Source organism: Mytilus trossulus, chromosome 9, assembly GCF_036588685.1.
Source record: "Mytilus trossulus isolate FHL-02 chromosome 9, PNRI_Mtr1.1.1.hap1, whole genome shotgun sequence".
Classification (NCBI taxonomy): Eukaryota; Metazoa; Mollusca; class Bivalvia; order Mytilida; family Mytilidae; genus Mytilus; species Mytilus trossulus.
Window position 1 is genome coordinate 6,579,620 of NC_086381.1, and position 27,965 is coordinate 6,607,584.

General features: G+C 31.1%; 1 protein-coding gene across 1 annotated transcript; it reads left to right on the forward strand.

Annotated features, from left to right (window-relative positions):
• The first annotated feature begins 44 nt into the window (after positions 1–44).
• On the forward strand, positions 45–27,965 carry LOC134685038 (protein aurora borealis-like). The gene is made up of 13 exons (XM_063544404.1): positions 45–169; positions 5,856–6,027; positions 6,667–6,997; positions 11,208–11,296; positions 13,530–13,639; positions 13,993–14,082; positions 15,460–15,516; positions 16,288–16,408; positions 20,200–20,320; positions 21,213–21,336; positions 24,740–25,003; positions 25,499–26,332; positions 27,625–27,965. Exons 2-13 carry the CDS (start codon positions 5,873–5,875, stop codon positions 27,732–27,734), a joined length of 2,406 nt encoding a protein of 801 aa, XP_063400474.1. The 5' UTR covers positions 45–169; positions 5,856–5,872; the 3' UTR covers positions 27,735–27,965.

Sequence of the window (27,965 nt, forward strand, 5' to 3'; positions counted from 1 at the left end):
TATATTACGAATAATACTTAGTATTTTATTTATTTGTATGGTGATTCTCAAAACCGGAAAAATGTTTTTATTGGTGTTGCAGAGGCGGGTATTTGAAACTTCATTTGTACACACTCTGCAAGCCTGAACATGTCTTGTTTATATACACTACGAAACATGCAAAGAGAAGGTACATACAAATGATCAAAATATCAGTAAACAACATTTCATTTTTTTTTATAAATATAAGATATATATATCGATCGATAACACAAACATTGTCAAATGTTTTGAAAAAACAAAATATCAACATCAATAAATTTATTTGGACTGTCCATACAATACATATAAGTCAAAACGATGTAGAACTGTGGTAGGCAGAGTAAACGTAGGAACTCAAAAAACTGCACACGTAAGGTTAAAAACCTTTCTTACACATCACTTGTATGTCTAGTCGTCGAATACACTTCCCCTGCCTGCCTGCCTGTTGTACAAAAAACAACACATCACTCAGGTTGAGCAGGTACAGCGTAAGGCAGCCAGGTTTGTCTTTAATGATTATAAAGACAGATCACCTGGAGCAGTTTCAAATTTAATCAAATCATTGGAATGGGGAAATTTAGAAATAAGAAAGAAAAAGGCTAGAATAACTATGCTGTATACAATAAATTGGGGGTTAGTTGAAGATCTCAGGACAATTTAACAATGTCTGATAGATGTACTAGGGGGAAACATAAATTCAGGCAAATATCAACAAATAAAGATTTCTATAAATTTTTATTTTATCCTCGCACTATTTCAGACTGGAACTCACTTCCTGAAGCAATAGGTATGTCTGACACCCTGGAATCCTTCAAATGTGGCATATCCACTCTAACATTTGAAGGATCCACAGCAACTTATATAACTACAAAGCCACTGTACATAATGTAAACATGTTATTGATACCAATTTTTCTTTGTCATATTATTTTTAAATTAAGTCCATATGTTACTTTGAACATAGCACACAAGTTCCGGGAAGTTTTACACTCCTACCTAGGAGTCTACTCTCATATTCGGAAGAAGAAGCACAAAGAACTGTTTGGTCTATCTTAATATTGCAATGTAAAGTTTTATACATATATATGTCTTCATGGACATTATGTAGATGATTCTACATAAAAATTGTTTACAATATCATCTTTGTCCCAACTGATAATCAAGCCCAAAGACTGGTGTATATGTACAAAGTGGTTGAGGGTTAAATCTGATGAATTTTTGGTAAAAAGCTAAACCAAAAGGATAATGAAGCCGACACGCTTTGTGGACTTTAATTTGACAGCACAAATATAGTTAATAATTCAGTAAAAAACAACTCAAAGGCAATCAACTTCAAACTGTAAAACTGAGCATTTTAAGAACCCATTATTTATCAAGACTTGATTCACCATGTTCACTTGAACCAACATGAAGAAAACATACATGTAGTGTGCGCCAAGTCAGTTGAGAGCTTCAAAACTGCTCTCCAATTTACCAATAGACACTCTCTATCCCGTCGAGTTAAAGCCAGTATTGGTACATGTACCTTTGATGTACAGATACAATTACCCAAAACCTTTGTGTTACAAGGCAGCCACTTTACAAATGCCTTATGAACTGAGCTCAAGAAGTACTTCACATACTTAAGAGTGTACTCAACTTGCATGTATCAGCCGTGTTCTCCCCAGGATTTTTGGATAGCACCAGGGTGACGCGTGACGAAATGAATTTTACAGTATTTAGTGTCATGTTGTGTCGCTTATTTTTTGGGATACGATTGCTGTCAAGCAATCTGTAGACTTTTACCGTTGACCCTATGATACACTCCCTCACGTCATTCGTTTTATTCTAAACATTCAGAAACATCTCAGATTCTTATGATTGTCTTGCTTTAAAAGGTAAAAACAAGCAAAACAATTGAACATAAACAACTTTCCTGTAATGTTTTACTCATAATCTTCATGTGTGATATTTTCCTTGACTTATATGCGTGTTTTTAACAATACGGAAAATCAGAATTAAACAGTATTTATATTTAGTGTTTTTATAAATTTAGAAACACGTCAGAGGGAATTCCCAAATTTTGATAACTTGCGAGAGTTCTCTGAAAGCCGATCGATAATTAGAGACAAAAAGAATTGTAGAGACAAAAAGCGTCAAGAAGCGACAAGAAGAATAATATTAGCAACAAGAAACTATTGAGCGACAAGAAAACATTTTTTTATTTAAATTACTTATTCGAAATAAATATTGAAAAAAATATGCAAAAGAAATCGATTTCAGCGACAGGAAAGTTAATTTTGATAGGGAAAAAAATGAAACTTGTAAATCTAATTCAGTTGCTACATTTATTTACATGATATTTTATAAGGTATCACAGGAAGTATTACCTTTACCCTGTCGTTTTATGGTATTACTTTTACTTGTGTTTTAGAACATGTAGAACAATAATATATTTTTTCTTTTTATTTGTTTTTAAAACTATTTTTGTACAATATATTATTAACTTGCAAAATGCACTATTTGTGCATAATTGTCCAGAAAATACATACACAAATTGTGAAATACAAATTAAGAACTGAAATCAAACAAGAGGAACACATAATTAAAATGTGAATATTTTTCATCATTTTATTTAGTGTATTGTCTCATTTAACGATGTTTATCATTTTTATGCATATAGATTGAAGATTAAAGGAAACTGATGACAATCTTGAGTTTTCAACAGGTGTTCACTATTCGGTACAATAATTGTATATTCTGGTGCGTGTAATTGATGAAGGTGTTAATGGATGTTATTGTAGCAATAAAACAAAGGACACACACCTAGTTAATCTCATTTGATGCTCTTAATTGTGTATTACCTTAGAGTGAGGCCACAGCTAATGTTGGTCCTATCAGGAAAAATTAATTGTACAGTTAGGAAGCAAATTATATTTCATGTTTTTGTTTTATTAAATCCTTCAAAAGGAAGGTGACAAATCTTTGTTTTTATTTTCATTTTATAGCGTTTACATTTCCTTTGCTCTTACACATGTTTAATTTCTTCATCTATCAATATGATAATAAAAAGTACACAATCTCTTCCTCTATTTTTTTTTATTTCTTCATCTTTCAATATAATCCTTAAAAATTATTTTGATGTATGTGATCACAAAATGTATTCTTGTCGCTAATAGCTTCTTGTTGCTTTTTGTCACTAATTTTTTTTCTTCTTGTCGCTTCTAGACGCATTTTGTCGCTAATTAGTGAGACCCCACATGCGTATAGTTTTCCTGATTTCAAGGGGTATCATATTGAGTGATTCCCCGCTTCATTGATTAATTTGAAACTCATGGGATTCTTTCTATGTCTGTCTGCATATGGAGGGCTATTGTTGTTGCATAATTTAAATTAAAATAAATGTTTCATCGTAGAAATTACCTATAACACACCTTCAGCAGAAATGGAATCTTCCATATTATCGTTTCGAGTTGTCTCTCTTTTGGAAGTATTCGTCAAGAAGAATTAACTCGTTAATGCCGATAAACGTCGTATTAAATTAAGAACGATCTCAATGTAAACAAAGGAGTGTGTACGGAAAGGAGTCATGCCCTCTGACCCAAAGAAACTTCAATAATTAAAGAGTAAGAAATGGGGTTCCTCCTAAACTGGTCAGCCGTTCTATATATATATATATATATATAGCATCTCACCGAAGGTCAGTGTAGCGATAAGTGAACACAACAGGGGTCCAGTTTAGGGTTCCTCCTAGAATTACGGTGATGAGATACGGAAGCAAGTTAACTCGTACCACGGGATTGGAACCAAAAAAAGTTAACTTGTAGTACTGGGAAGTCGTATCATTCATTTTTATGGGTTTCTGTTTGTAAACTTAATAGAAATAAAGTTGAATTACTTGAATTTTACACAGGAGTTAAATGAAAACTTAGACAAAAATCAAGAATGTTTTAAAGCATTAATGTTTCAACTGATCTTTCAAACTAGAACATAGGCGGATCCAGGGCCCCCCCCCCCTTTTTCGTGGAAAAGATTTGGTTGATTATAAAGGGAATAATTGAAGCATGACTGGAGCGGGCCCCCTCTTAGGTCAGTCAGCGGGCTCCCCTTAGGAAAAGTTCTGGATCCGCCACTGTAGAACTTAATCCAGAGGAAAGTTAAAACATTGCTTTAACTGTACCTTATTAAAATGGAACATGTTGAATATATATATATCCAATTTAAGTTATAAATTAAAGCTGTAATCCATGATCACAAATTGAATGCTATGTTTACAATTGTTGAAAGCCATGTGCTTTTTTTGCGGGGGAAATGCGAACCCCCTTAACAGGAATCAGTTACATTTCATTGTTATTTATAGACAATCATTTTGACTAACTGCTAAGATTTAATTATTCATGAAAAATTTTCTTCGGGTGAAACTGTAAATACTTTAATTATCTACATCTGCCACAGTATTGTCTATCCAATATACAAGGAACATTAGCTACAAATTGGTCATTGTACTTTCAAATTATATACATTTTACAGACTTAAGAGGTATTGGGTGAAAGTAACGTATATCATGTATATTCATCATTTAGCAGCATTTGAATGCATTTAAATAAGTTGGTACGAGTTAGCAATGGTGCGAGTTTGCATTGGTACAATATTTTTTTAGTGGTACGAGTTTACAATGGTACAGGATAACTATAATTCGATAAAACACAATAAGTACATGGCTCATACACTTGTAACGGGGATTGACTATTCTTTAAGTTGAGTGACTATTCAGATTGTTACATTTTGCATGTGCAGTTGAATTAGTTTAGAGAATAATACTATCCAGCTGTACCAGGGTTACCGGCCAAAAATGCTTGAGACTCCCGCATGTTCATGCTTTTTTGCGGCAGTATTCTTGGATCTATTTTTTTCCTCTTTAATCTTTTCATTTTTGGCCAAATCTCATGCATTCGTTTAATGAAAATTTGGCAGAACTGCTATACATGTGTCAATGAAAACTATGGCAATCGTATCCCTCAGAGCATTCTGCTCTTTGATTTCTTGTTACTTTTTATCATTACCTGTTTGCCTTTGTTTTGTTTACTGTGGTACTGTGTCATAGGACTTTGCGTCAGAAAATTATTTGTATAAAAAAGTAAATCAATAAACAGTTTGTATACTTTAATATCTTTGAAGAATAGATAAAAGAAAGCACAATTAGTCTTTTAAGCTTGTCACTTCTTATGTTTTGATCAAGCCATTTTGTCCCGATACTTGTAGTTACACTACACACTCCCCCATGTTAGATTTCACCATAACAATGAACTTTGAACAAGATTTTGATACAGAACCTTCAGTCAATTAAAAAATATTTTCCATAGTTTTAGACCTGATTGTTTTAAACAACAACATTTTTATTTTTATAGTTTGTATGCAATTTATATGACATAATGGAAAATGTTATAAAAGAACCCAAGCAGCATGTTCCTCAAATATCAGGCAATTTCATTTTAGTTTTCTAGTATGGTGTTTAATAAATTTCGAAAATGGCCATGATGGAATAATTTAAACCTAGGCTAAATTACAAAAAAATAAACATGACAGCATAATTTCAATGCAAGCCCATCATTTTATGTAAGCTATTATTTTCTGTCTCTGTATGGCATGTACATATCAAGATAACATTAACGTTTGCAGTCTGTACCAAGATTACATAGCATTTTCTCTTACAACCTTGTCGGACTTCAGATATGAATTATATGAATTAATATTTAAGTTAAGATTAATCCCTCAATTGAGTTTCTATCTATATTTGTGCAAATGTTAACTCATTTCTTTGTGTCATAAAAATTTATTTTTTTATTTTTTTAATAGATTAAAATAAAAAGAAAATGGATTCTGATGTTTCATCACCGGTTAAGCCTTTACAGACCCCAAGTAAAGGTCTTAATAATATAGAGATGATGTGCAGTCCCATTGCATGTGCAAGGTCAAGGACTCCTGGAAGTTCTACTAAAAAATTAGGTCATCCTTTGATGATGTCCAGGTTTGTATACATGTACATGCAGTACTCTTAATATGCATGAAATATTTTCAACTTGACATTGAGTAAAGAACATCAACAGTGATCAATATAAATATTTTTTGCATTAAATTTTTCATACTGAAGACTATGAACTAAGTTAGCTCATTTTGTTTTTTAAACAGTAAAAATTCTACAAAAGAACAGTGTAATATTTTTAAAAGAATATCAAACATCATGAACATGTCAAATATAGAAAAAAACAAGTCATAAATGATGACAATCATGAATGAAAAACAATTTGACATGTAACATTATGATTCATTAACACTTTTGTATTTTAAAAATTGAATTGAAAGTTTACATTCAAGTCATGACGATTAATTAAATAATAAGAATCTTCATGACATTTAAGAGAAAATACTACGCTGAATTCTATCATCATTATAAAAACATATATATCAGAAAATGCTAAATGACAGATTCAATCTTATCCATTGAGTTAATTGTGATAAGTTGAAATCATTTTGATTAAATCATTGATTATTGAAACTTTCAAAACATAACATGTTAAAAGAAAAGAATTTTAATTGTGCACTGCTATTGTTAAATTACTTTGCAACTTCATAAAAATCGCCAATGTAATGAAATTATATTTTTCAGCCCAAGTCCAGCTCATAAATTACCTGGCAGTAGTACTAGAAATGAATTATACCTCAAAAGTGTGCTGAGTCCATATCACAAAAACTACAACCCTCTGTCTGCCACTCCCACAGGGTTCACTCCAATGTATAGAACACCAGGAAGAAATATTGGTAGTAGTCCTATTGTCAAGGAGACACTAGAAACAGCCAAACAACATCATTTTGTCACACCTAATAGACTTGGGCCAAAAAATCCATTTGAATATGAGGTGGAACATTTAGAAGGCAATGTCTTTATGAGTCCTGGTGTATTCTCTCTGCCAGGATCAACTCCTGCTTCTGATGAAAAGGTATTGCTTCAATTATTTGAGGCTATATTTTTGATTTGCCACTGGACGTTAAGCAACCAGCAATCAATCAATCTATATATTTGTCTTTAATTGACACACTGAAATATTCAAAATTGATACTATTCATTAAATCTAATGGAAGGGTATTTCAGCATTTGATGGAGTTAAGGTTACATTAAACTGTGAAATGTGTACAATATTGTTCAGTATTTTAGGAAAAGCTGTATACTTTCAATCTGAAGGCACTAAAATTTTGGGGTGAACATTGACATGACCAAAAGCAAATATTAGAGATTTCTACTAGTTTTACATAGCAAATGCTATCATTGAGTGTGTTGTCTTTAATCCCTAAGTTTCTCAATACATGTACATTGTATTTTATCAATTTTCAAAATAGCTTTCAGTCATTTTAGTGCAAGAAGAAACAAATGAAGATATTTTTTTTATAATTCTGAAATAAATCTGATAAATAGATTTGAAGAGCACAATTTTGCAAGAGATATATAGAGAAAATGAAAACAAGAACTACGTGTATGCATTGGTTCAAGAATTGGAATAACAATATTTTTCACCAGTCACTCGTTTACTAACACAAAGGTTCCTGGTTCGATTCCCGTTAGGGATGAAAATTTCAGGAACTCAATTTTAGGCTCTCCCTTGACACCATTTGCGAGTATGGTCTTGAGGAAACGATGATAGTCCGTCGGACGGGGACGATAAATGGCTGGCCCGTGTTAAGAGAGCCATATCTCTTGCACGTTAAAGACACCCTTGTAGATTTCGAAAAAGAGTAGGCTAATGCCGCTACAAGGCAGCACTCGCACCCGCAAAGTGAAAAGGGATTAATATAAGTTGTAAAACTTGTTTCCCAATCCACTATAAACAAATATGTTTAAACTAAACTATTAAGAACTACGTGTACTATTAAAAAAGATATCCGACATATTTTAATTTGAGTATATGTTTAAAACTATCATTTCGATAACCTTCAGAAGCACAATGACTTAATGATGCAGGACCTAAAATCTCCATCTGAATGTAACTACAAGAAATTCTTTACTAAGTCTGGTTATATGACATGAATTAAGGCAATAATATATAAGAATATTATGATGACACCTAAAAAATTTATTGTAAAAAAACCAGTGCAAATAACAAGAAACAAATATACATTTACTACTGTTTACATTAAACTTCATTCATGGTTTAACAAAGCTAGAAACTATTGGTAGTAAGTTTGTTTCTGTTTACAAACAAACAAACAAACAAATAATTTATTAGAGTCTCACCTCTTTAAAACATTTGATATACAACACAATATAATATTAACAATTTATAAAAGAGCCACTCTAAAAAGAGTTATGAGAGACTGTAAAAACACAGATTAAAATACATTTATATTACATCTATTACATATATCAATATATCTTAGCATAAAACACCATGTTATTAAAAACACTTATACAAAAGAAAACAAACGTCAACATTATAATAACTTATTACGAGTATAAAATACACTTTCTCTTAAAAAGTACTTCATGGCAGATTTTGGCTGTAAAATAACAAACTCTATCATCATAAAACATAAATAAAAACTTTTCTTCATTACTTAAATTACTAAAACAACTTTCTATATTACATACACTGTTAAAAAATATCGTTCGCAGATCTGCATATTCTGGGCATTCTAATAAAACATGTTTTTCATCTTCAATTATATTCAAATTGTTTTTCTTACAATTGAAACAGAACCTTTCATTTACATCTATACCTTCATATCTGCCAGTTTCAATTTTAATCGGAGCAACACCTGCTCTAAATTTAGCATATGCACTTCTATATTTACCGGGCATAGTAATACTTAAATATTTTTCTGTACAATAATTTGATTTAAATAACCTGTAAGTACGCAATTTACTGCTTTCATTAGCTAGTAAATTTAAATGCCAATTATTCTGGTACATAATAAATAGATTGTTTTCAATATCTTTAATAACAGACTTGCTCAAAATACATTCAATATTACAATACTGATTAAGATCAAGTTCTTTAAACTTTGTATTCACTCTACAGTTCCAATTTTTTACTTTATTATAACTGATATTATTACTCCAAAGAAAAATTTTCTTATTAAGTCTACTATTAGACATCTTACTTAATCGTGACCATGTCCTAAATATGGAAGACCATTGTTTAACAATACATGGTTTCCATCCCATATCTCCATAAAGTGCTAAGTTAGGGGTATATCTACCCACTCCCATAAAAAATCTCATAGCCTTATGTTTTACAGCGTTTATACATGAAAATTCTTTAGTACCCCAAATAGAGGCACCATAGTCAATCACTGACCATACAATTGAATTGAACAATTTTGTAAATACATCATATTGAAAACCACCATGAGCTTTACATTTTGCTATTAGTAACCCTAACGCCCTACTGGCAGATTTGGCAACTGTTTTTGCCATTTCCTCATAACTCAAATGTTCGGTTAATAATAAACCTAAATATGTATAATTTGATACTTTATCAACACATTTTCCATTAAAAACAAAAGGAAAATTAGTACTTGGCACAGAAGGTGTTCTAAAATGCATAACTTTTGATTTTTCTAGATTAACCTTTATCATGTTTCTATCACACCAACATTCTAAAGTATTCAAAATGATTTGTAATTCACTTTCACTTTCTGTTAAGAAAACTACATCGTCTGCATATAACATTATACACACTTTTTCTTCACCTATGCTAATACCAACATTTAACTTTTTGACTTCATCAATTAAATCATTAATGAAAAAATTAAACAATAATGGTGAAATTATACACCCTTGTTTCAAACCAGTATTAACAGGGAACCAGTCAGATAAAATACCATTCAACTTAATACAAGATTGAACATTATTATACAAAGATCTTAATGCCTTTATCATTTTAGAACTAACACCAAGTAACTCTAATTTATTAAATAACAATGCTCTATTTATAGTATCGTATGCCTTTTTAAAGTCAATAAAAGCAGCATATGTAGACTGTTTACGTAGTTTTCTGGACTCTATTATACTAGTTATAGATAAAAGGTGATCAATGGTGTTACGATCTTTTCGGAAACCATTCTGTTCATCATGGATACTGTCCGATGCATCAAACTTTTCCCGCAACCGACAGTCAAGAACACCACAGTACAACTTGTAAGTAGCTGGAGCCAAAGTTATTCCACGATATGAAAGAGGATCTCTGGGGTCAGACGAAGAACATTTCGGTACTGGTACAATTACACCTTTGGCCCATAGAACAGGGACCTTACCCGTATTGTAACACACATTAAACAAACGAACTAAAAATGATAAAGCAGTTTGGTTTTTCAACACTTCTACTGGTATCTCATCAAGACCGGGCGCCTTCCCATTTTTAGCCTTTTTTATTACTTTAAATATTTCCTCACTTGTAATTTCACAATCCAATAAATAATCACATTTCTCTTGATCTTTAGAGTCGATATTTTCAGAAGGCTGTATACAATTTTCTACATTTAACATTGAAGAAAAATCATTTTTCCATTTATTCAAAACTGAAATTGGATCTGTTGATACCGAACCATCTTCTAAATTTATTTCCATTGGTATGTTACGTTGCCTTTCTGCCCCTATGCCTATCTTTCCAATTTTTCGCCAAAATTCTTTCGGATTATCACATGAACTGGTCAAATCATCCTGCATTTTATACCAATAACGACGCTTTGCCTGTTGTACATTTTTGTCAAATAATTTCCTGTTTTGACAATATAAATGGCGCAACTGTTTTTTAGAATGACAACTTTTGTTTTTTAGATACATAGTTTCCGATTTGCACACCTCGTTCCAAAGGTCTGTTAATTCTGTACTCCACCAAGGTTTCTTGATTCTCCGATGCTTATTACTGGAACCGTTACTAATTTGAATGATCTTATTAGGGATTTTTTCCGTGCGGAAATGACTTGTTATCATTTATTATTGACATCATTGATATCATTTAGTTTTGACACAATTGATATCATTTAGTTTTGACATAATTGATATCATTTAGTTTTGACATAATTGATATCATTAATTTTTGACATAATTGATATCATTAGTAATGTTAGTTTTGACATAATTGATATCATTTATTTTTGACATCATTTATATTATTTATTTTTTGACATAATTTTTTATTATTATTTTTACAGAAAGCCTTCAGATGGTCTATAGAACATTTAGCTGTCCTTCATCCTGCAGATATTGATGAAATGCCACATCAACAAGATCCACATCATGGGTAATAGAATTTGTTTGGTAGTGTTGTGTTTTAAAATATGTGTTTTTCTATTGGCTAAATCATATGATGTCACAACCTTTAATATCTGTGAACATGCGAATTTTCCTTTATTATTTTGTATTGAATAACACAATGCTATTTTACATTTGCTATAAGTTTTCCATCTTGATGCTAATATCATGTGAATATATTAAAGTCATAAGAAACCTCATATAAAAAAAAATACTGCATATGTTTTTTAATAACTCAATGAATAGTTTTCTTTATAAAACTTACGTACATATTCTTATTTTCTGAAGAAAATTCTTTAATTTGTTCATAATTAGAAGAAGTTTACTTTATTTTAATTGTCCCGACATATTTTCTGTATTCAAAGGGAACTCATTGTGATCCATATCGTAAAAATCCGATGATCGCAATATGCATGGATGTCCTTAAAATAAATTATATTATATGATTATACATGTTAAACCCTTGCTTAATATACATGCTTTTAGTTGATTGTTGACAAACAGGTGGCAATCGTTAAACTTCAGCTTCAAAACACTAACATTAATTACCTGCAATATTTTCATAACTGACCGATTGAAAAAAAAATGATGATTATATGAATTTTATGTGAAAAAAAATGATAAAATCTTGCACAGAGGACTAAATTTATGATGTTTGTATGCATTGGTTCAAGAATTGGAATAATAATATTTTTCACCAGTTACTCGTTTAATTTGACTTTAATTCACATTTACACATATACTGAGGAATTATTTATTATACCCCTCTTTAAAAAAGGGGGGTATACTGTTTTACCTCTGTCTGTCCATCCATCTATCTGTCAGTGCGTCTGTCCGTCCAATGAATAATTTTGTCTCATTCTTCTCAGGATTTCTGAAATATGGTTTCAGGGTTTATATAAGTCGACTTTACCATGTGAAGCATTTTCAGATTCATCATTCATTAGCTTCCTGTTTACTGAACACTAGTATCAATTTGCACATGAGAGCCAAGTTGAAAATTTTCGCCACATTTTTCTCAGGAACTACAATACAAGAATTTCTGAAATTTGGTTTCAGGGTTGATATATGTCAGCTTTACTGTGATGCGTTTTCAAATTCATCACTTTGCAACTTCCTGTTTACCAAAAACATGTATCATTTTACACATGAAAGCCAAGTAGAAATTTATGTGACATTTGTCCCAGGGACTACAATACAGGGATTTCTAAAATTTGATTTTAGAGTTTATATTTGTCAGCTTTAGGGTGTGATGCGTTTTTAGATTTATCACTCAACATCTTCCTGTTTACCAAACACTTACATATTTTTACACTATTAACATTATCCACTCGCAGCAGAGGTATCATCAGTGAGCAGTAGCTCAGCTCACAGTTACACTTGTTTTTGTCAGCACCAATTTGAGGAAAATTGAGGAAAACTTGCAATTTCGTGGATGTTTGATTTTATGGTTTTCTAAGAGACTGCATAAAATCATAGAGCAAATTTGCAAGTCGTTGAACATTTAAATTCATGGTTTGAAATTTCCCTGTACTCACAAAATCCATGAAAATTGGTATTCAACAAATAATAATGTATCCACAGAAAGAATGGAATACAAATTGTTATAGGCTAAAAGTAGATTAGAACAATCAAGATTATTTCTTCTGTGCATTATAAAAAGCATGCATGTACATAAACCTTACAAAATATGCTTTTAAAAAAAATTAAAGCGATGTATAAGGAACATGAGGAAAGACCATATTTGTTCTTTTCTGTCATAGGTGCAAATATGTTATTGTTTGTACATGTACACATGACAAGTATTGGTGTGGATATTAGCTAGAAACTTTTACAATAAAATAGTATAAGCATAATCCAACAAGAGATTGGTCTGTGTACTATTGTTATAACAGCAGCATATCATATATCACTCATATACTTGGAAGATTAGAACTCCAGTTATACATGTCTTTGCAAAGGTGAAAGATTATGCTAGGCTAGACTAAATAATATTTCTATAAGAATATAAGAAAATGTGGTATAACTGCTAATTAAACAACTCCACAGAAATCAGACAACATAAAGTTTAGCAACTAAGGTTGCTAATATCCTAAAAAATATTCTGAGTACAATGTACTACTAGACCTATTAATCTGATGAATGTTCATGTGTAAAGTATGTAGGTATACAGATTAGTTTGAGCGTGTTTACTGTTTAATCTATATTACTTATTGTTTCAGACATGACAGAGAAACAGAAGAGAAAGCACAAAGAGCCATAGATACCTTTTTCAGCAATAATCTTGTTGTCCCTTCTCCTGCAACAGGACTAAAAGCAGCTCCTAGTTCAGGTATTCTTCTTGATTTATAGACATACATGAAGTCAATACCCAACAGACACCCATTCTGCATAAGATGGAAAAGATCCTTTGTACATTCATGATTATTATCAGTTTTTAATTCTGAATTGAATTTAAATTCAGAACGTACATTTTTAGCTCACTATTTTCTATAATAGATATTTTGAAGACTAAAAACTCCAATAGAACTAAATCAGAACAAAAAACGCACAGCCACTTGTTTATAAGATAAAAGATTTAACTGCCCCTTTCTCAGAGTAAAAAAAAAAAAATTCACATTTGGTAACTGTGATCCAATTGACAGCCATTTTGCTGAATTATATATATGAATATCTACTTTTCAGGTCAGAGGCTAGGATGTTTGCCTGAAGAATTGCAAGGTTCAATAAAGAAGCAGTTACCAGGAACAGTTCATGTAGACAACAAAAAAGAAGGTATTTCTAAGCAAGTGTATGATATCAATTAATGTGTGCACTGGACACATGTTTCTTGAAAAAAAATTTTTTTGTAGATTTATATGCACTTTGTTAAATGATTCTGATATCAGTGGACACAGCTTAAAAATCTGTATTTGTTAGTATTTTTTAACAATTCATTAAAAATACAAAAAAACAAGCATTCTACCGATTAAAACTTCATTGTATTGGAACATATTCTAGCTTGATCTATAACTTGTCATGGTATTAACTATTTAACAAATGTCAGACAATATCTCTAAGCTTGACGGAAAAAAGTGTTGAAATCGTATTATTTAAGTGAATTTTTAAAGTCCAAGGACATATTTCTGCACAAAATCATCGAACCAAAACAAAATTCTAACTTGATCTGTAACTTGTCATGAAAAAATTATATATATAACAATTTCCAAATCAACCTTTTTCAAACCATGAAGAAAAAAGTTCAAAAAACGGATTAATAGTGTGAATTTTGAAAGTCCAAGGCCCATAATTTTTCAAATTTATCAGACCAAAACAAAAGTAGAACTTGATCTGTAACTTGTCACAATAAAACAATATACAAAACATCAATTCAATATTATCAAGCATGACAAAAAAAATACTGAAAACTGTTTATTTGAGAATGTTTAAGTCCAAGGACCATAACTCCTCAGATCAGGACTAAATTCAAACTTGATCTGTAACTTGTCATGATAAAAGAGTAAACTAAATAAGCATGAAGAAAAAAATTCTGGACAACTTATTTGCCAGACTGAAGGATGGACAGACAGACAGAGAATAAACTTAAACTTTAGGTAGGGGACTAATTATATTGAAATCTGTTATCAGGAAAAGAGGAAATTGTTTTCTTAAATATATATCTTGAATTTATGTAAAGTTTTTTTTTTCTATACATAACACCTTTATGTGCTTCCAATTTATTGTTAAACTTTCAGGATAAATTAAAATCATAAGGCATTTTTATAATCTGAATATTTTGTATAGATTTTATAAAACTGCATAAAGTTTATTGTGCTTCTGGTTTTTCAAAAATTTTAAATGTCACAGTATTAAGTATTACCAAACAAAATATATACTTGTTTCCTGCTTTCTGTTAGAAATAGAATACATTAATATGGTAAGACACATTTTTTTATAATAATTTACATACATGTAGGCATGTATTCTGGAACAATACTTTAATGAAAAATGAATGTTTTTTTTAACAGTGCTCAGCAAAATATTCATAAAATGTAGAAGAGTAGGCATGACAATCTAGGTCAATTAGAGAGGCCTGCACCAAACTGTATATGTTTTACCTTCAAAATATTGATTCTTATGCATAAAACAAAGTAATTTTGATGTTTTTTGCAGTATCTTGTCAAACAATGCTGTCATTGCCTGTGGATTTTGACATTAACAAAGTTTTAGGTAAGTATTTTTGATTTAGAAAATTTAGAGGTTGAAATTGAGACCACGAATATTCAGGGTGTGTCAAAAAAACTTCTTGAAACTTCTGTTTACCATCGTATTGACAAAGGTTTATCAGAATTAAGATGTATATATATATATAGAAACACAACTCAATCTAGAAGTAATAAATGGAGAGAAAAGAAAACTGACATTCTCGATATAAGATGAAAAACCGTGTTTGTTTTTTTTGCAATCTTTCAATTGTATCACAAAGACATGAAAAAAGGACTTCAGTTTCAGACTTCAAGAATAAAAAAAATAAGTGAAAAAGAGTATTTGAAAAAATGTAAATATAACTAGTCAAAGGGGATATTGAGAAATGTAAATAAGCTACCAATTGCAACCAAACACCAAGGAAACCAAAAGTTCCTAAATCTAAATTAAGCTATAAACCAAATTTAATTCGGATGCAAATTTAGCTGTGGCTTAGTATCATTCCATAGTACTGTTAATGTCGAAGATCTATCGTCAAAAATGAACAAAATATCCAACATAAATCTCTCATTTGTCACATTTAAAAAAATAGGCTTGTTTAATTGCAGTAAAATTTCCAGGCTATGTCTTTGATACTTTATAATATATGATGTATATAGAATACATTGAAAAGTCAAATTAAAGGCAATGTAAAAGACTATTTTTTTACAAAATTAAATTAAAGAAGAAAAAAAAATTGATAGCAAGAAAGAAACACATAGAAAATATAAATTGAAAATAATTTTAATTTTCTAGGTCAGTTTTTACAGAATCAGCCTGGGCAAGATGACAATCCAGAAATGTTGAGCACATCTTCACTAAGAAGAAAACTTTTCTTCCAGGGAGATAACTCTGGAGTTGCTATTAGTCCTGTCAAGTAAGTTAGACAAATTACTTTAGAAAATCTTTTTGATTCTCATTCATGTCTTTGTCTACATTTATCATTTAATAATTTTAGATTGAAGCATTTTTTTGTAAAAAGAATTTAAGTTAATATTTGTAAATATGTTCTAGAAAAGGAACAATGTAAAATATTCATCCATAAGCATCAAGTTAAAACACATTGAAAACATTGATTGAAGGGGATTCTAGATTCAATCCCAAGTCTGGTTAATCCTTAAATATCTCATCTAAAATGAATGATGTTACAAATTATGTTATCAGTTTAGGGCTATTCCATTTAAACATAGCTCAACCCCAAGGAAGGCACCTGAAATTTCAAGGTATCCCCCATAGAAGTGATATTTTTCAAGTTCGGCAATGGTAGAGAAGTGTTTTTTTCTGTTCCACCACCACCAATAGAAGTGGTTTTTTTTTTACATGCAGACACCTCCTACAGAGGCAATTTTTTTCTTTATAATTTACTACCACCAACAGAAGCAAATTTAAAATTCTTAATTTATTTTTGTAAAGGCAAAATTGGAGGGTATCAAAATTAATTTAATTTTGAGATGAGAAAGGTTTTTTTACAACAATCACTGTCAGAAACCTTTTGCTGGGTATATCATGTTGTTTTGTTGGTTATATCATGATGTTTTGTTGGTTATATCATGTTGTTTTGTTATATATACTGGGATGTGGAATGGCATAATACACTGTCCGAATCGTGTGAAAGTCAAGGGTACAAGTTCACTATTATTTTTTTCAGAGGAAAGGAAAAAGTTTCAAGATCCAATTTATGGGAAGAAGCAAAACATAAATTATTTTCAATTCTAACGACAGAATATTGCTGATATCTTAAACTGCATTTTGTAAAATTATTTTGTCATTTTTTTTGTAAGGCAATACAAAGTATTCTGTTCAAATACTCCATGTATACCTGTATATTTTTGTTATCACTTGTTCAATGAATTTATGCAACTGTTTGCACATCATGATTGGATTCAATTGAGTTGTTTGTTAAAATCACATACCCCTGGTTGCAATCAGAGATAGATCAATGATTTGATGTTGGGGGCAATGGAAGGCTAGGCCTAAAAAAAGGGAAAATGGGCTAAAAAAGAAAAAAATAGTGGAGGGGTGGGAGCACACATTTGTTAAAAGAGATCCTGGTCCACCCCTGGCAAGCACACTGAGGTTTGATAATAAATATTCATAACTTGAACTTTTAATCAGTATTAAGGCAGTCTTTCAATATTAAAGAGATCTTAAAGTTATGCATCTTAAAATTTCTACTTGCACAGTTCACAATCATATAAAACTGAAGCAGCTGTGAATGTGTAAATTGAACTTTGACCTTGAAAATCAGAGAGATTGCTACGTATATTTGTGTTAAATAAAAAATCTTGGAATGTTGCAGGAAAGTTAGGCCTACAAAAAATAATGTTGTGTTTCCAATCACCCCCTTGAAATTTTGAAGGGATGGTAGGTAGTTTTTTTGTTTGTTTTTTTTTATATTATTACCAACAGTGTATTACATAACATTTCATGTTTCTACTGTATATATTTTTTGACTTTTAGCTTGACAAAAATAGTTGACGGACAGATAGACAAAGTGAAAAGTATAGAGCTCCTGCATCCTTGATGCAGCAACTGAAATATAATACAGCTATAAAAGCTAAATCAAACCCTAAAAAAGGGGCAGCACTTCCCCTTAGAAATAAGCTTAAGTTATATAAAACTCAATTTCCAGTTACCAGACACAAGTTTGGAATTTAATAGAAAGAGATTGATTATATTAACCCACTTCCCGAGATAACTTTTAGTTTACCCCTTTTAAAATCCCCCTGAAATAACTTTTAGTTTACCCCCTTTAAAAATACCCCTTAAAAAAAACTAAGTCCAAACCTAAAAAAAATTTGGGCAGCACTTCCCCCAGGAAATTAGCTTTTTAAACCCAATTCCCCTATTTCAGGACCAAAAGTTTGGGATTGTCAGAGAAAGAAATTGAGAAGATGTGGGGCAGATTCATTTATAGGAACATGAACCAAACATCATCCCAAACCTACAGATAGACAAATATATTATGTACACTGTACCTGGCAGGACCAAAATTTAAAAACAAAATGTTTTGTTTCAGGTAGCCTGACTGAGACGATTGAGAGCCTCCCGACTGTAAAATATTTATTGAAAAAAATCGTAAATTTTTACGATATCCGGAGTTTTTTCGTTTCTTTCCCGTATCCGGTTGCCTTTTTCTCTTCTACTTTGATCCCGGTCGCAAATGCGCTTTGAACTAAACCTGGAATATACGTGGTTCAAAGCGGTAAACTGATTCGGATGTCAGATGTTTTGTATAGGATATAAAGGGTGCAATCAACAGTTTTTTTCTATGACGTCACATTTTTAGGGACCATGCATAAGTGACCCTTAGTGGTGGACTGATTAATAAAGATACTTGTATAAAACTTGATATCACTGGAATCAGAATGTTCTCTAGTTTATAATGAAATAAAAATAATGTGTACTTTTAATATATTAAAAACATTCCATCCAATGAACATGGGGGAAAAAAGCTCTAATTTTGACAGAAAAAACTTGAAACCAGGTCATGTGCTCAGACATGAAGACATGATCCATGCACATTTTTCATAATCAAAACTGTATGAAATTTGTAGGTTTTGACCTGGCCTTTCAAAAAAATCTTGTTTCAGGGTACGGTTTCCTGCTCCGAAAAGAGCTACAGTGGCTGCAAATAAGTTTTCAATTTTCACTGCCAAAAAAACAGGATGTTTACAAAGTTGTCTCCCCTCAAAACATGTAAAGTTAATTTAATTTTTAAAAATATTTCAATCATTCAACCTGTTTTAATTGAAAGCTAATTAACTATTTTTTACAATCAAACACAAAAAACATGATACTTTTGTACCAATTGAGTTAATAAACAGGGGTTTCCCTCCATGGTTATTTTTAGTCAGGGAATAACCCCTAGTTTTTTATACGAAACTGTTTATAGCACCCAAAGAACTAAATGGTGGCCCCGTTGCCGGCAATGCTATTTTTAGCAATTATCTCCTAATAAGGCGTTTTCATTAAACTAATTATGGAAAATCTGTTGTTGTCTAATTGAAGCTCTATATCTATTTGTGATTTTACCGCACTCAAATATATATGGTCCCATGGCTTTTCTTGGTGAATTTTGGGGTTTTTCACGATATCTGACGATTTCGCAGAAAATTTTCCCTAATTTTGAGCAACATAAAAAAAATATTTTCGGCATTTCATACTATACATTTTAGGACAAATTTGTGCTTGCATGAAACTTCATTCATAATGCTATCCAGAAGAAAAATTTATAAAAGATATAACAACCAATCACAGAGAGCCATCTATTTTTATCTCTATGTCATGTTCCCTTCATAAAATGGCTGCGCCCATGTAATTTTATTTGGTACATTGTAACCTTTTGGCCGAAATTGTCAAACAAACGCAAAAAAAACAAACACAAATGATTCTCTCACCACTCATAAAACAGCCCCCAGAGAAGCATTTTCATTCAAGCTAACAATATCCATGTAGAGATGCGTTTTTTATTAATACACACACCTGGATAGAAGCAATTTATTTCAGACAACAGCCAGGGATAGAAATTTTTTTCTTTGCCGTCCGTGGGTATGAGCTATGTTTAAATGGAATAGCCCTTACAAAAGAAGTACCTTTGGGTTTACAACAAAATGAGACTTCATATTTAAGTTTCAAAGTGGCTAACATTATCTGTTTTTATTTCAGAGTGTTTTTAGGTAAAGATGAATCAAGATTAGCTGGTGGTTGTGCTTCACCAGCCATTCTGTCTTCTAAAACTCCACAGAAAACAGAGAACCATGCTACTCCACTTAAAACTCCTTCAAGGGTAACATATTCTTTTTCACACATGATGATAATTCTCAAAATTTATGCTTCTTCTTCTCAATGTTTGTCTTTAGATCAGTGCATATTATTATATTTAATTAATTCTATAACATTGCATGGTTAAAGTTATTTTAGACCTTCTATGATATAATGTAAAGGATGAAAATTTAGACTACCTTAGATAGGTAATATGTCAAAACATAAATTTCTTTTCTTAATATTTTCACACGACAATGCTTATAACATTACTATGAATTTTGGCTTGTATAGTCTGCATTTTTTCTTCTAGAATAAGATAAGAAAGAAATAAGAGATTATTACATTGGTTGCAATGAATTACATTGATTTCCCAGTTAAATAAAAAATTGATAATTTCAGATGTGAAATAAACATGGTTATTTCACTCTCTGACGTCATACAACAATAAGCGTTGTCAAGACGTCGATAACCTCGGATCAAAACAAACTGTCAATGCGTAGGAAAAAATATAGTTCCTTACATTTTCTACATTAATTTCATAAAAAAGGCCATTTGCCAATGTAATAAAAAGAATAATTAATCGCCGTATTTGAATATCAAAATTAAGACATAAGAGAAAAACTTGATTTTGCAAGGTTTGTTATAATTCGGCCATCATACCTGAGCACAAATTGGTAATTATTGTCCAGATAAAAGTTTTAGAACATGTAGAAAGGTTAAAAATTTATAGAAAGTTAAAATTACCATTTTGACTTTTGTAGCATAGTTATTAGTATTTATAAAGTAACAATCACATGGTACCATGCATTTTAACAGTGAAATTGGAATTTATCTTAATGACTTTTATGGAATTTATGATCTTTACAGTTTTCAGGCAAACCTTTATTACTAATAATACTTGTATTTGTTTTCAGAATCAGTTTTCTTCTAGTCCTATTAAGAATGTAAGAGATTTACATACACCACTGTATAAAAGGACACCAGGTGAAAATTTTCTGGACAACCTTGACTTCTCACCTATAGTCCACGGTCATCTGTGTAAGTTCTGTATAATAATTTGACAATGTTGTTGTTGTTAAGTACCAGTCTGCCAGATAATCAAGTTGTTATAAAACAGTTTAAAAAAAAAAACTTTCATGACTTAAAAACAAACAAAACAAACAAAATTATCCCTATTTCTTTATCTAAAAATTAAGTAAAAGAGGTAGAATAAATCCTTATCTTTTCTTAATCTGTTAACTGCAAACATAAAGTAATTTTAATTGTCTCATAAATCAACTAATAATGGGATACAACTTTTAGTTAAACATAAACCAGATAACAATCACTGACATACTATAACAAGTAACCAAGAATGATTAAACGAAAATTGTCTAACCCAGGATAAATCAATGGTTAGATTTAATAAGAATGTTAACAGAAGATTGAAGTTTTCTTAGTATTCCCATCCTGTTATGAAATGTAGCGCTGACAGTTTACAAAGGTGTTTACTTGTACGGATTGTCCGTATTTTACACGGATTTTTTAATAAAATTACTCAGTACGGATTTGTCATGAAAAAGTACGGATTTTCTAACAACCCGGAAAAAAATCATAATTGCTTCTGTTTACGACGATCGGTATCTAAAAGGCGCTTTTCTGAATGGGAATCGCTGCTCTTTAAAGCGCAAAATGATAGCGATCAAGTTTACTTCATGGTCGGCATGGATCAGCCTCAGAAATCAAAAACTCAAAAACATCAATGAAAGTTTTGAACAAAACCAAGCGCCTAAGAAGAACAAAGACTCGTACACTATTGAAATGAACCATCAACGTGCCACCACTATTGTAGAGGTTCAAAAAATGTGCGAGTTGATAGCAGAACTTAACGGTAACCTCCCCCTGTCATCAACAAAGCATTTACACTGATGTTTCCCGATTCTAAAATCGCAGGAGGTCAGTTTTTATTCTTTTCTCTATGTAGGCAGGAGATGTGAATGATCCATTTCTTATAAATGGATCTGTCCCACATGTCTCTTATTTTCTTTCTTACAAAACCCAACTTTATATGCCTGGGCATTTAGGGAGGGGGTAATGAAATGTTAAAATCCTAGGAGGGGTGCTGCCGAAATTTTTTTAGGGTTGGACTTAGTTTTTGTGGGGGAGGGAGGTAGAAGGAGGTCCTGTACTGTAGTGTTTTGAAATGAAATATTCCAGACCTGCAAACATGAGCTCAACTTTTTTTCAAATCATGCAAATTTTAGGTTATAATCTTTGTTGCAAAAACTATCTGATTAAGGATGTTTGCTCGTTTACTTTTTGTTTTTTTGCCAAATTTTCAGAATACTCTGATTTTATCCATGTATTAACATTGAAAAAAAATTGCCCACTTACCCCTACTTTTCTTTTCATATTTTTATAATTTATTATTTATAAAGCCATATTTCAAAATCTTATTAAATCCTTGTTATTTTTTCATAGTTTTTTAAACAAAAAAGGTGCCAATGTATAGTGAAAGAAAAATCTAGAGAGAATTATTTCCCGCCAAATTTTTAATGACTTATATCTCGAAAAAAAGAACAAGGACCCTCCATTTTTTTCTGCTTTTTTTAGTTTCTTTATTTCTATACTTTCAATTTATAACAGTCTTTTAAAAAACTTGTTATTTTTAAACAGAATAGCTAACATCTTTAAGACTGCAGATACTGTCAGAATGCAGGAAATTGCATCTAATTTTTCAAAACATTTTTGGGAGGGCATGCCCCCAAACCCTCCTAGAAGGTTCGTGCCGCTTTGCGGCACTCAGCGAGAGTATTACTGACAACATTGCTAAACTACTGATAATTATGCTGAGAGACATCATGGTGGGTAAACAGGTCTGAGTTTATCAAGTTTACCAATTTCAAAGCAATGAATGAAAAAACTGGTGTAAAATATATTCTGTTTATTATAACAAAAATAAATGTAAAATGTATTGCAATTTACAATAAATAGTATTTAAATATTCTGTACGTATTCAATTACCTGTAGAAAAACTCATCTGTGAAGTTTCTGAAGTTCGTTTCTAAACAGCTGATACTTGGCAATCCAAATTTAAAACTGACTATAGTTGACCTAGTTTACAAAGTGAATACACAAAAATAGATATTCCCTACTTCTGGTTAACGGTTACAATGTAAATATGAACGCTGTGTAGCAAAAGGCTACAATTATGAAAGATTATTGTTATAAATGAATGTGTAAAAGGTAATTCCATACAACTTTAACATATATAAATGATTTGTTATGCAGTTCCTATGAAAATTTCTCCGCATAACATCTGAGTCGCAAATGACAACCTAAAATGTGCTACGAACTCCCAGTAAAATCATTACCAAAATATTGCGGGAATTACGAAATATAAAAATGAACTACACAAACTCTTTACATTAAACAATGTAATAACTTCTATCACGAAAATAAATTAAGTTAATTAGCTTTGGCACAATTAGACAATATACGTATAGTGTCTTGAAATATGAAATTTATTTGTATGAGGCTTAGAAACGGGAAAATGCGAGGTTCTACCGAGCATTTTCCCGTTTCGTTCCGAATACAAATAAATTTCATATTTCAAGACACTATACGTATATTGTCTTTATACTGAAATCGAAAAAAAATATTTAAAAATGAAAAAACTATGTTAAAAAATTGTTAAAAAAAGTGTTTAGAATTTCCCTCTTGGGGTACCATTTTGGGGTATTTCCCTATGAGCGTAGTCCAGGCGGTAAAACATTGACATATTAAGGAATTAGAAAGGGAAAATGAACTTAATTAATAACATTTGATAATCATGATATATAAATAACCAATTTGCAGACATAAAAGTTTAAATTCATAAAAGTTTGACCATTGTTACTTTACGTTGTCATGGTCGTGACGTGATGTTGTTGATGAAATACAATAAGGAGGCGGGGCTTATAGGTTAGTTGGGGTCATTGACGTATAAAGCTAACGTTTATACGTATAGCTTTATCTGTATAGTAAAATAGCTGATTGCAGTATAACATGAAATATAACACAGTTATGGAATAATAAAATTATATAGCATTATAATTTTTATTCTAAATCTTCAGAAACTACTTTGAACATGTTTTCTGTAAGTGCAACAATCTTTAGTATGCTTTGTCTTAATGTTACTGTTTAACTTGCACGAACAGGTTTCTTGTCTGTTATTCCAATTTACTTTGGAGACATTTATTTTAGTGGGTACCAATTTTTCTGGTTTAAGGAAAACTTGAATGTTCATGGAAATTTAGTTTTATGGTTTTGCTGATTTCTTCATACAAGCCTATAGAAAATTTGTTATTTGTTAAACATTTAATTTCTTGGATTGTCTGTACCCACAAAATCCATGAAAAATTTGTATCTGACCAATAATAATGAATCCACAGTAGCTAACTATCTATTTTATATTTTACAGCTCGAGTTAGATCATCAGGATTATTTAATCCACATAATGGCAGTTTTGTAGAAGATGAATATTCTCCTATTAAAGATGAACATTTAGCTAGACCACTGGAAAGTCCAGAGATATCACCAATCAAACCAGCAGTGTTACTGAAGACACCGTCCATATCTAACAGTGCTATAAAACCGTCCTTCCATAGTCCGGGTGTGTCACCGATAGCTGTTGCATCACCTGTTTTGTCCCCGCCACATGATGGATCATTTATACAGACTCATGGTAAAGTTAAATCCACTCTTTTATGCTTTTTTAAAAAGTTGCACATGGTGTTGTCATTTTGTGTCACTTATATGCATGACTGCCCATATCTATTATAGTCTTTATTATTGTGGCATGACATACTGTTGTTAAGGTACAATTTCAGAGTTAATATTACATTACTGAAATTACTCTCTGAAAATTTGTTTGTGCATTCTTGAAAAAGCACAATGATAAATGGTTCAATAATTTCTTAATTTAAAGTATTAAGGACATCACAAGGGACAATTTTGACTGCCTCAGTCTTGCTTGCGACTTCTAATGTACTTTTCATAAGTCTTTTAAGGGGAAGTAACAAATTACTTATTTTCAAATCATAACCTGACACAGTTGGGATTAACACCTACACTAAAGGCAAACACACTAAACATTTTCATAAATATGCATTTAGAAATATATTTATATTTATATAGTTTATATATTAGGATGATTAAGATATAGTTTATTTATTTTTAGAATGTTCACCTGATGATTCTGATGAGGATATGAAAACTCCTTTACCTGCTGAGGTTAATGAAGATAAATTAAAAAAGGCGGAATCATGTCGGAAAGTATCAACTCTGGGTCGCCATAGACAGAGGAATATATTCCCAGAATTTGACGACACAGCAATGGACTTTGAACCTGTGCCTATTCATAAAAACTTGAGATTTGCTGATGTTGATGATATAAAAACATCAAGTTTACTAGTCAATCGTGATACCTCTTTCGGTGATATGGAATTAACCAATGATAATGTAATTCAGCCAAACTCCACCAGTCAGGATACAGGTTATCAAACAACTAGCTTACAAATGACCAGTCAGGACACAGCTAGTGGGTCAGCCTCAAATTTGACTAATCATTTTCCAGTTAACTCAACTGGTATTTCAAACTCTGATGTTGTATTTTATGGGCGACCATCTACAGTGTTTTCAGATATACAGCATACAAATTTAACAGCTCAGTTTGGCTCTTTGCCAACAAATTCTTTTTATTATGAGGGTGATAGTGTATTAGACTGTAATGATCACCCTATGTCTAGTCCCAAGGAAAATTTAGTACACCATATCTTAGATATAACAAATCCAGAAAAGTTTGGCCATGGACCTTATTCAGAAGAAGAGATTATAGATAGAGCAAGGAAAGTTTTACAGCTAGCCAATGAAATGTATCCAGAGTCAAATCAAAGTAATGAAAGAGAAGTACAAGATATTTGTGATAAAACAGGGTTATCTACCTTGCATGAGCTAGAAACAATTGTATCACCAGAAAAGGGTATCTATACCCAAGTGCCTTTTAAATCAGCCAGTAAGTATGAGTAAGATAGTGAATACAGTCTCTATGTTGTTTTAGTCTTAGGATATAATGCCAATGATTTTCAAAATTTAAACATTTTTTTTATACCCTGATATAAATAGGTAAACACATTATAAATGATATATATATATAGCATTTGGAATACAATAATGACGATTTCATAGATAACAAAATGTGCATTACCGGTTTAGCTATAACCTGTTTATGATTATGGTCAAATGATTTTTTTTGCTGTCATATCTATCATTGTCTATCAGTGTAAACAGTCTTGCAATGAATTACCAGATTCATTTTTGTAGTTGGCATTCTTCATGTTCTTATTCAAACATTTGTTGTCAGACTTATTCAATCATTTGTTGTCAGACTTATCATGCTTATTCATTCATTTGTTGTCAGACTTATTTAATCATTTGTTGTCAGACTTAATTTGTTGTCAGACTTATTCATTCATTTGTTGTCAGACTTATTTAATCATTTGTTGTCAGACTTATTCAATCATTTGTTGTCAGACTTATTTAATCATTTGTTGTCAGACTTAATTTGTTGTCAGACTTATTTAATCATTTGTTGTCAGACTTATTCAATCATTTGTTGTCAGACTTATTTAATCATTTGTTGTCAGACTTATTCATTCATTTGTTGTCAGACTTATTTAATCATGTGTTGTCAGACTTATTTAATCATTTGTTGTCAGACTTATTCAATCATTTGTTGTCAGACTTATTTAATCATTTGTTGTCAGACTTAATTTGTTGTCAGACTTATTTAATCATTTGTTGTCAGACTTATTTAATCATTTGTTGTCAGACTTATTCAATCATTTGTTGTCAGACTTATTTAATCATTTGTTGTCAGACTTAATTTGTTGTCAGACTTATTTAATCATTTGTTGTCAGACTTATTCAATCATTTGTTGTCAGACTTATTCAATCATTTGTTGTCAGACTTATTTAATCATTTGTTGTCAGACTTATTCATTCATTTGTTGTCAGACTTATTCATTCATTTGTTGTCAGACTTATTCAATCATTTGTTGTCAGACTTATTCATTCATTTGTTGTCAAGACTTATTCAATCATTAGTTGTCAGACTTATTCAATCATTAGTAGTCAAGACTTATTCTATCATTTGTTGTCAGAGTACATGTGTAATCATCTTCAGTTAAGGAACAATAATAGGTTTCAAAAATGCATCTGTGAAGTTTCCAGACTTATTTTAACAAAATGTGATCTTTTCAGATTTAGATCCAAAAAACTATTAATATTTGATGTTTATTCTTTTAGGTGATCAAGCAATGGAGATTTTACGTCGAGCAGGAGAAGACCTGGCTAAATTTGGACATTTATTATCATCAATCAAAGCTTCAGCAGAGAAAAGTATTCTGAACTTATGATAGTTATTGTATAGTCAATCTTCTATGCCTTACCTTATCAGTATTTTATTGTTACAAAAATCTGATGTGATTTTGTTTTTATTTGAAAGATAACTACATCATGAACATGTAGTTTGTATTTACACTGTGGTCAATTTCCAGAAATCCTATGTAATAGATAAATACTTGTTTACTTGACTAAGATTAATTTGGCTCATTAATTTTCATAGAGATACATGTATGACATAAGAC

Bases quoted from the DNA above. Each gene is read 5' to 3' on its own strand.
- LOC134685038 (XM_063544404.1), top strand. From the start codon at position 5,873: ATGGATTCTGATGTTTCATCACCGGTTAAGCCTTTACAGACCCCAAGT. The intron at 11,297-13,529 runs GTAATAGAATTT...TTATTGTTTCAG, and splicing joins CAACAAGATCCACATCATGG to ACATGACAGAGAAACAGAAG. The intron at 14,083-15,459 runs GTATTTCTAAGC...TGTTTTTTGCAG, and splicing joins TGTAGACAACAAAAAAGAAG to TATCTTGTCAAACAATGCTG.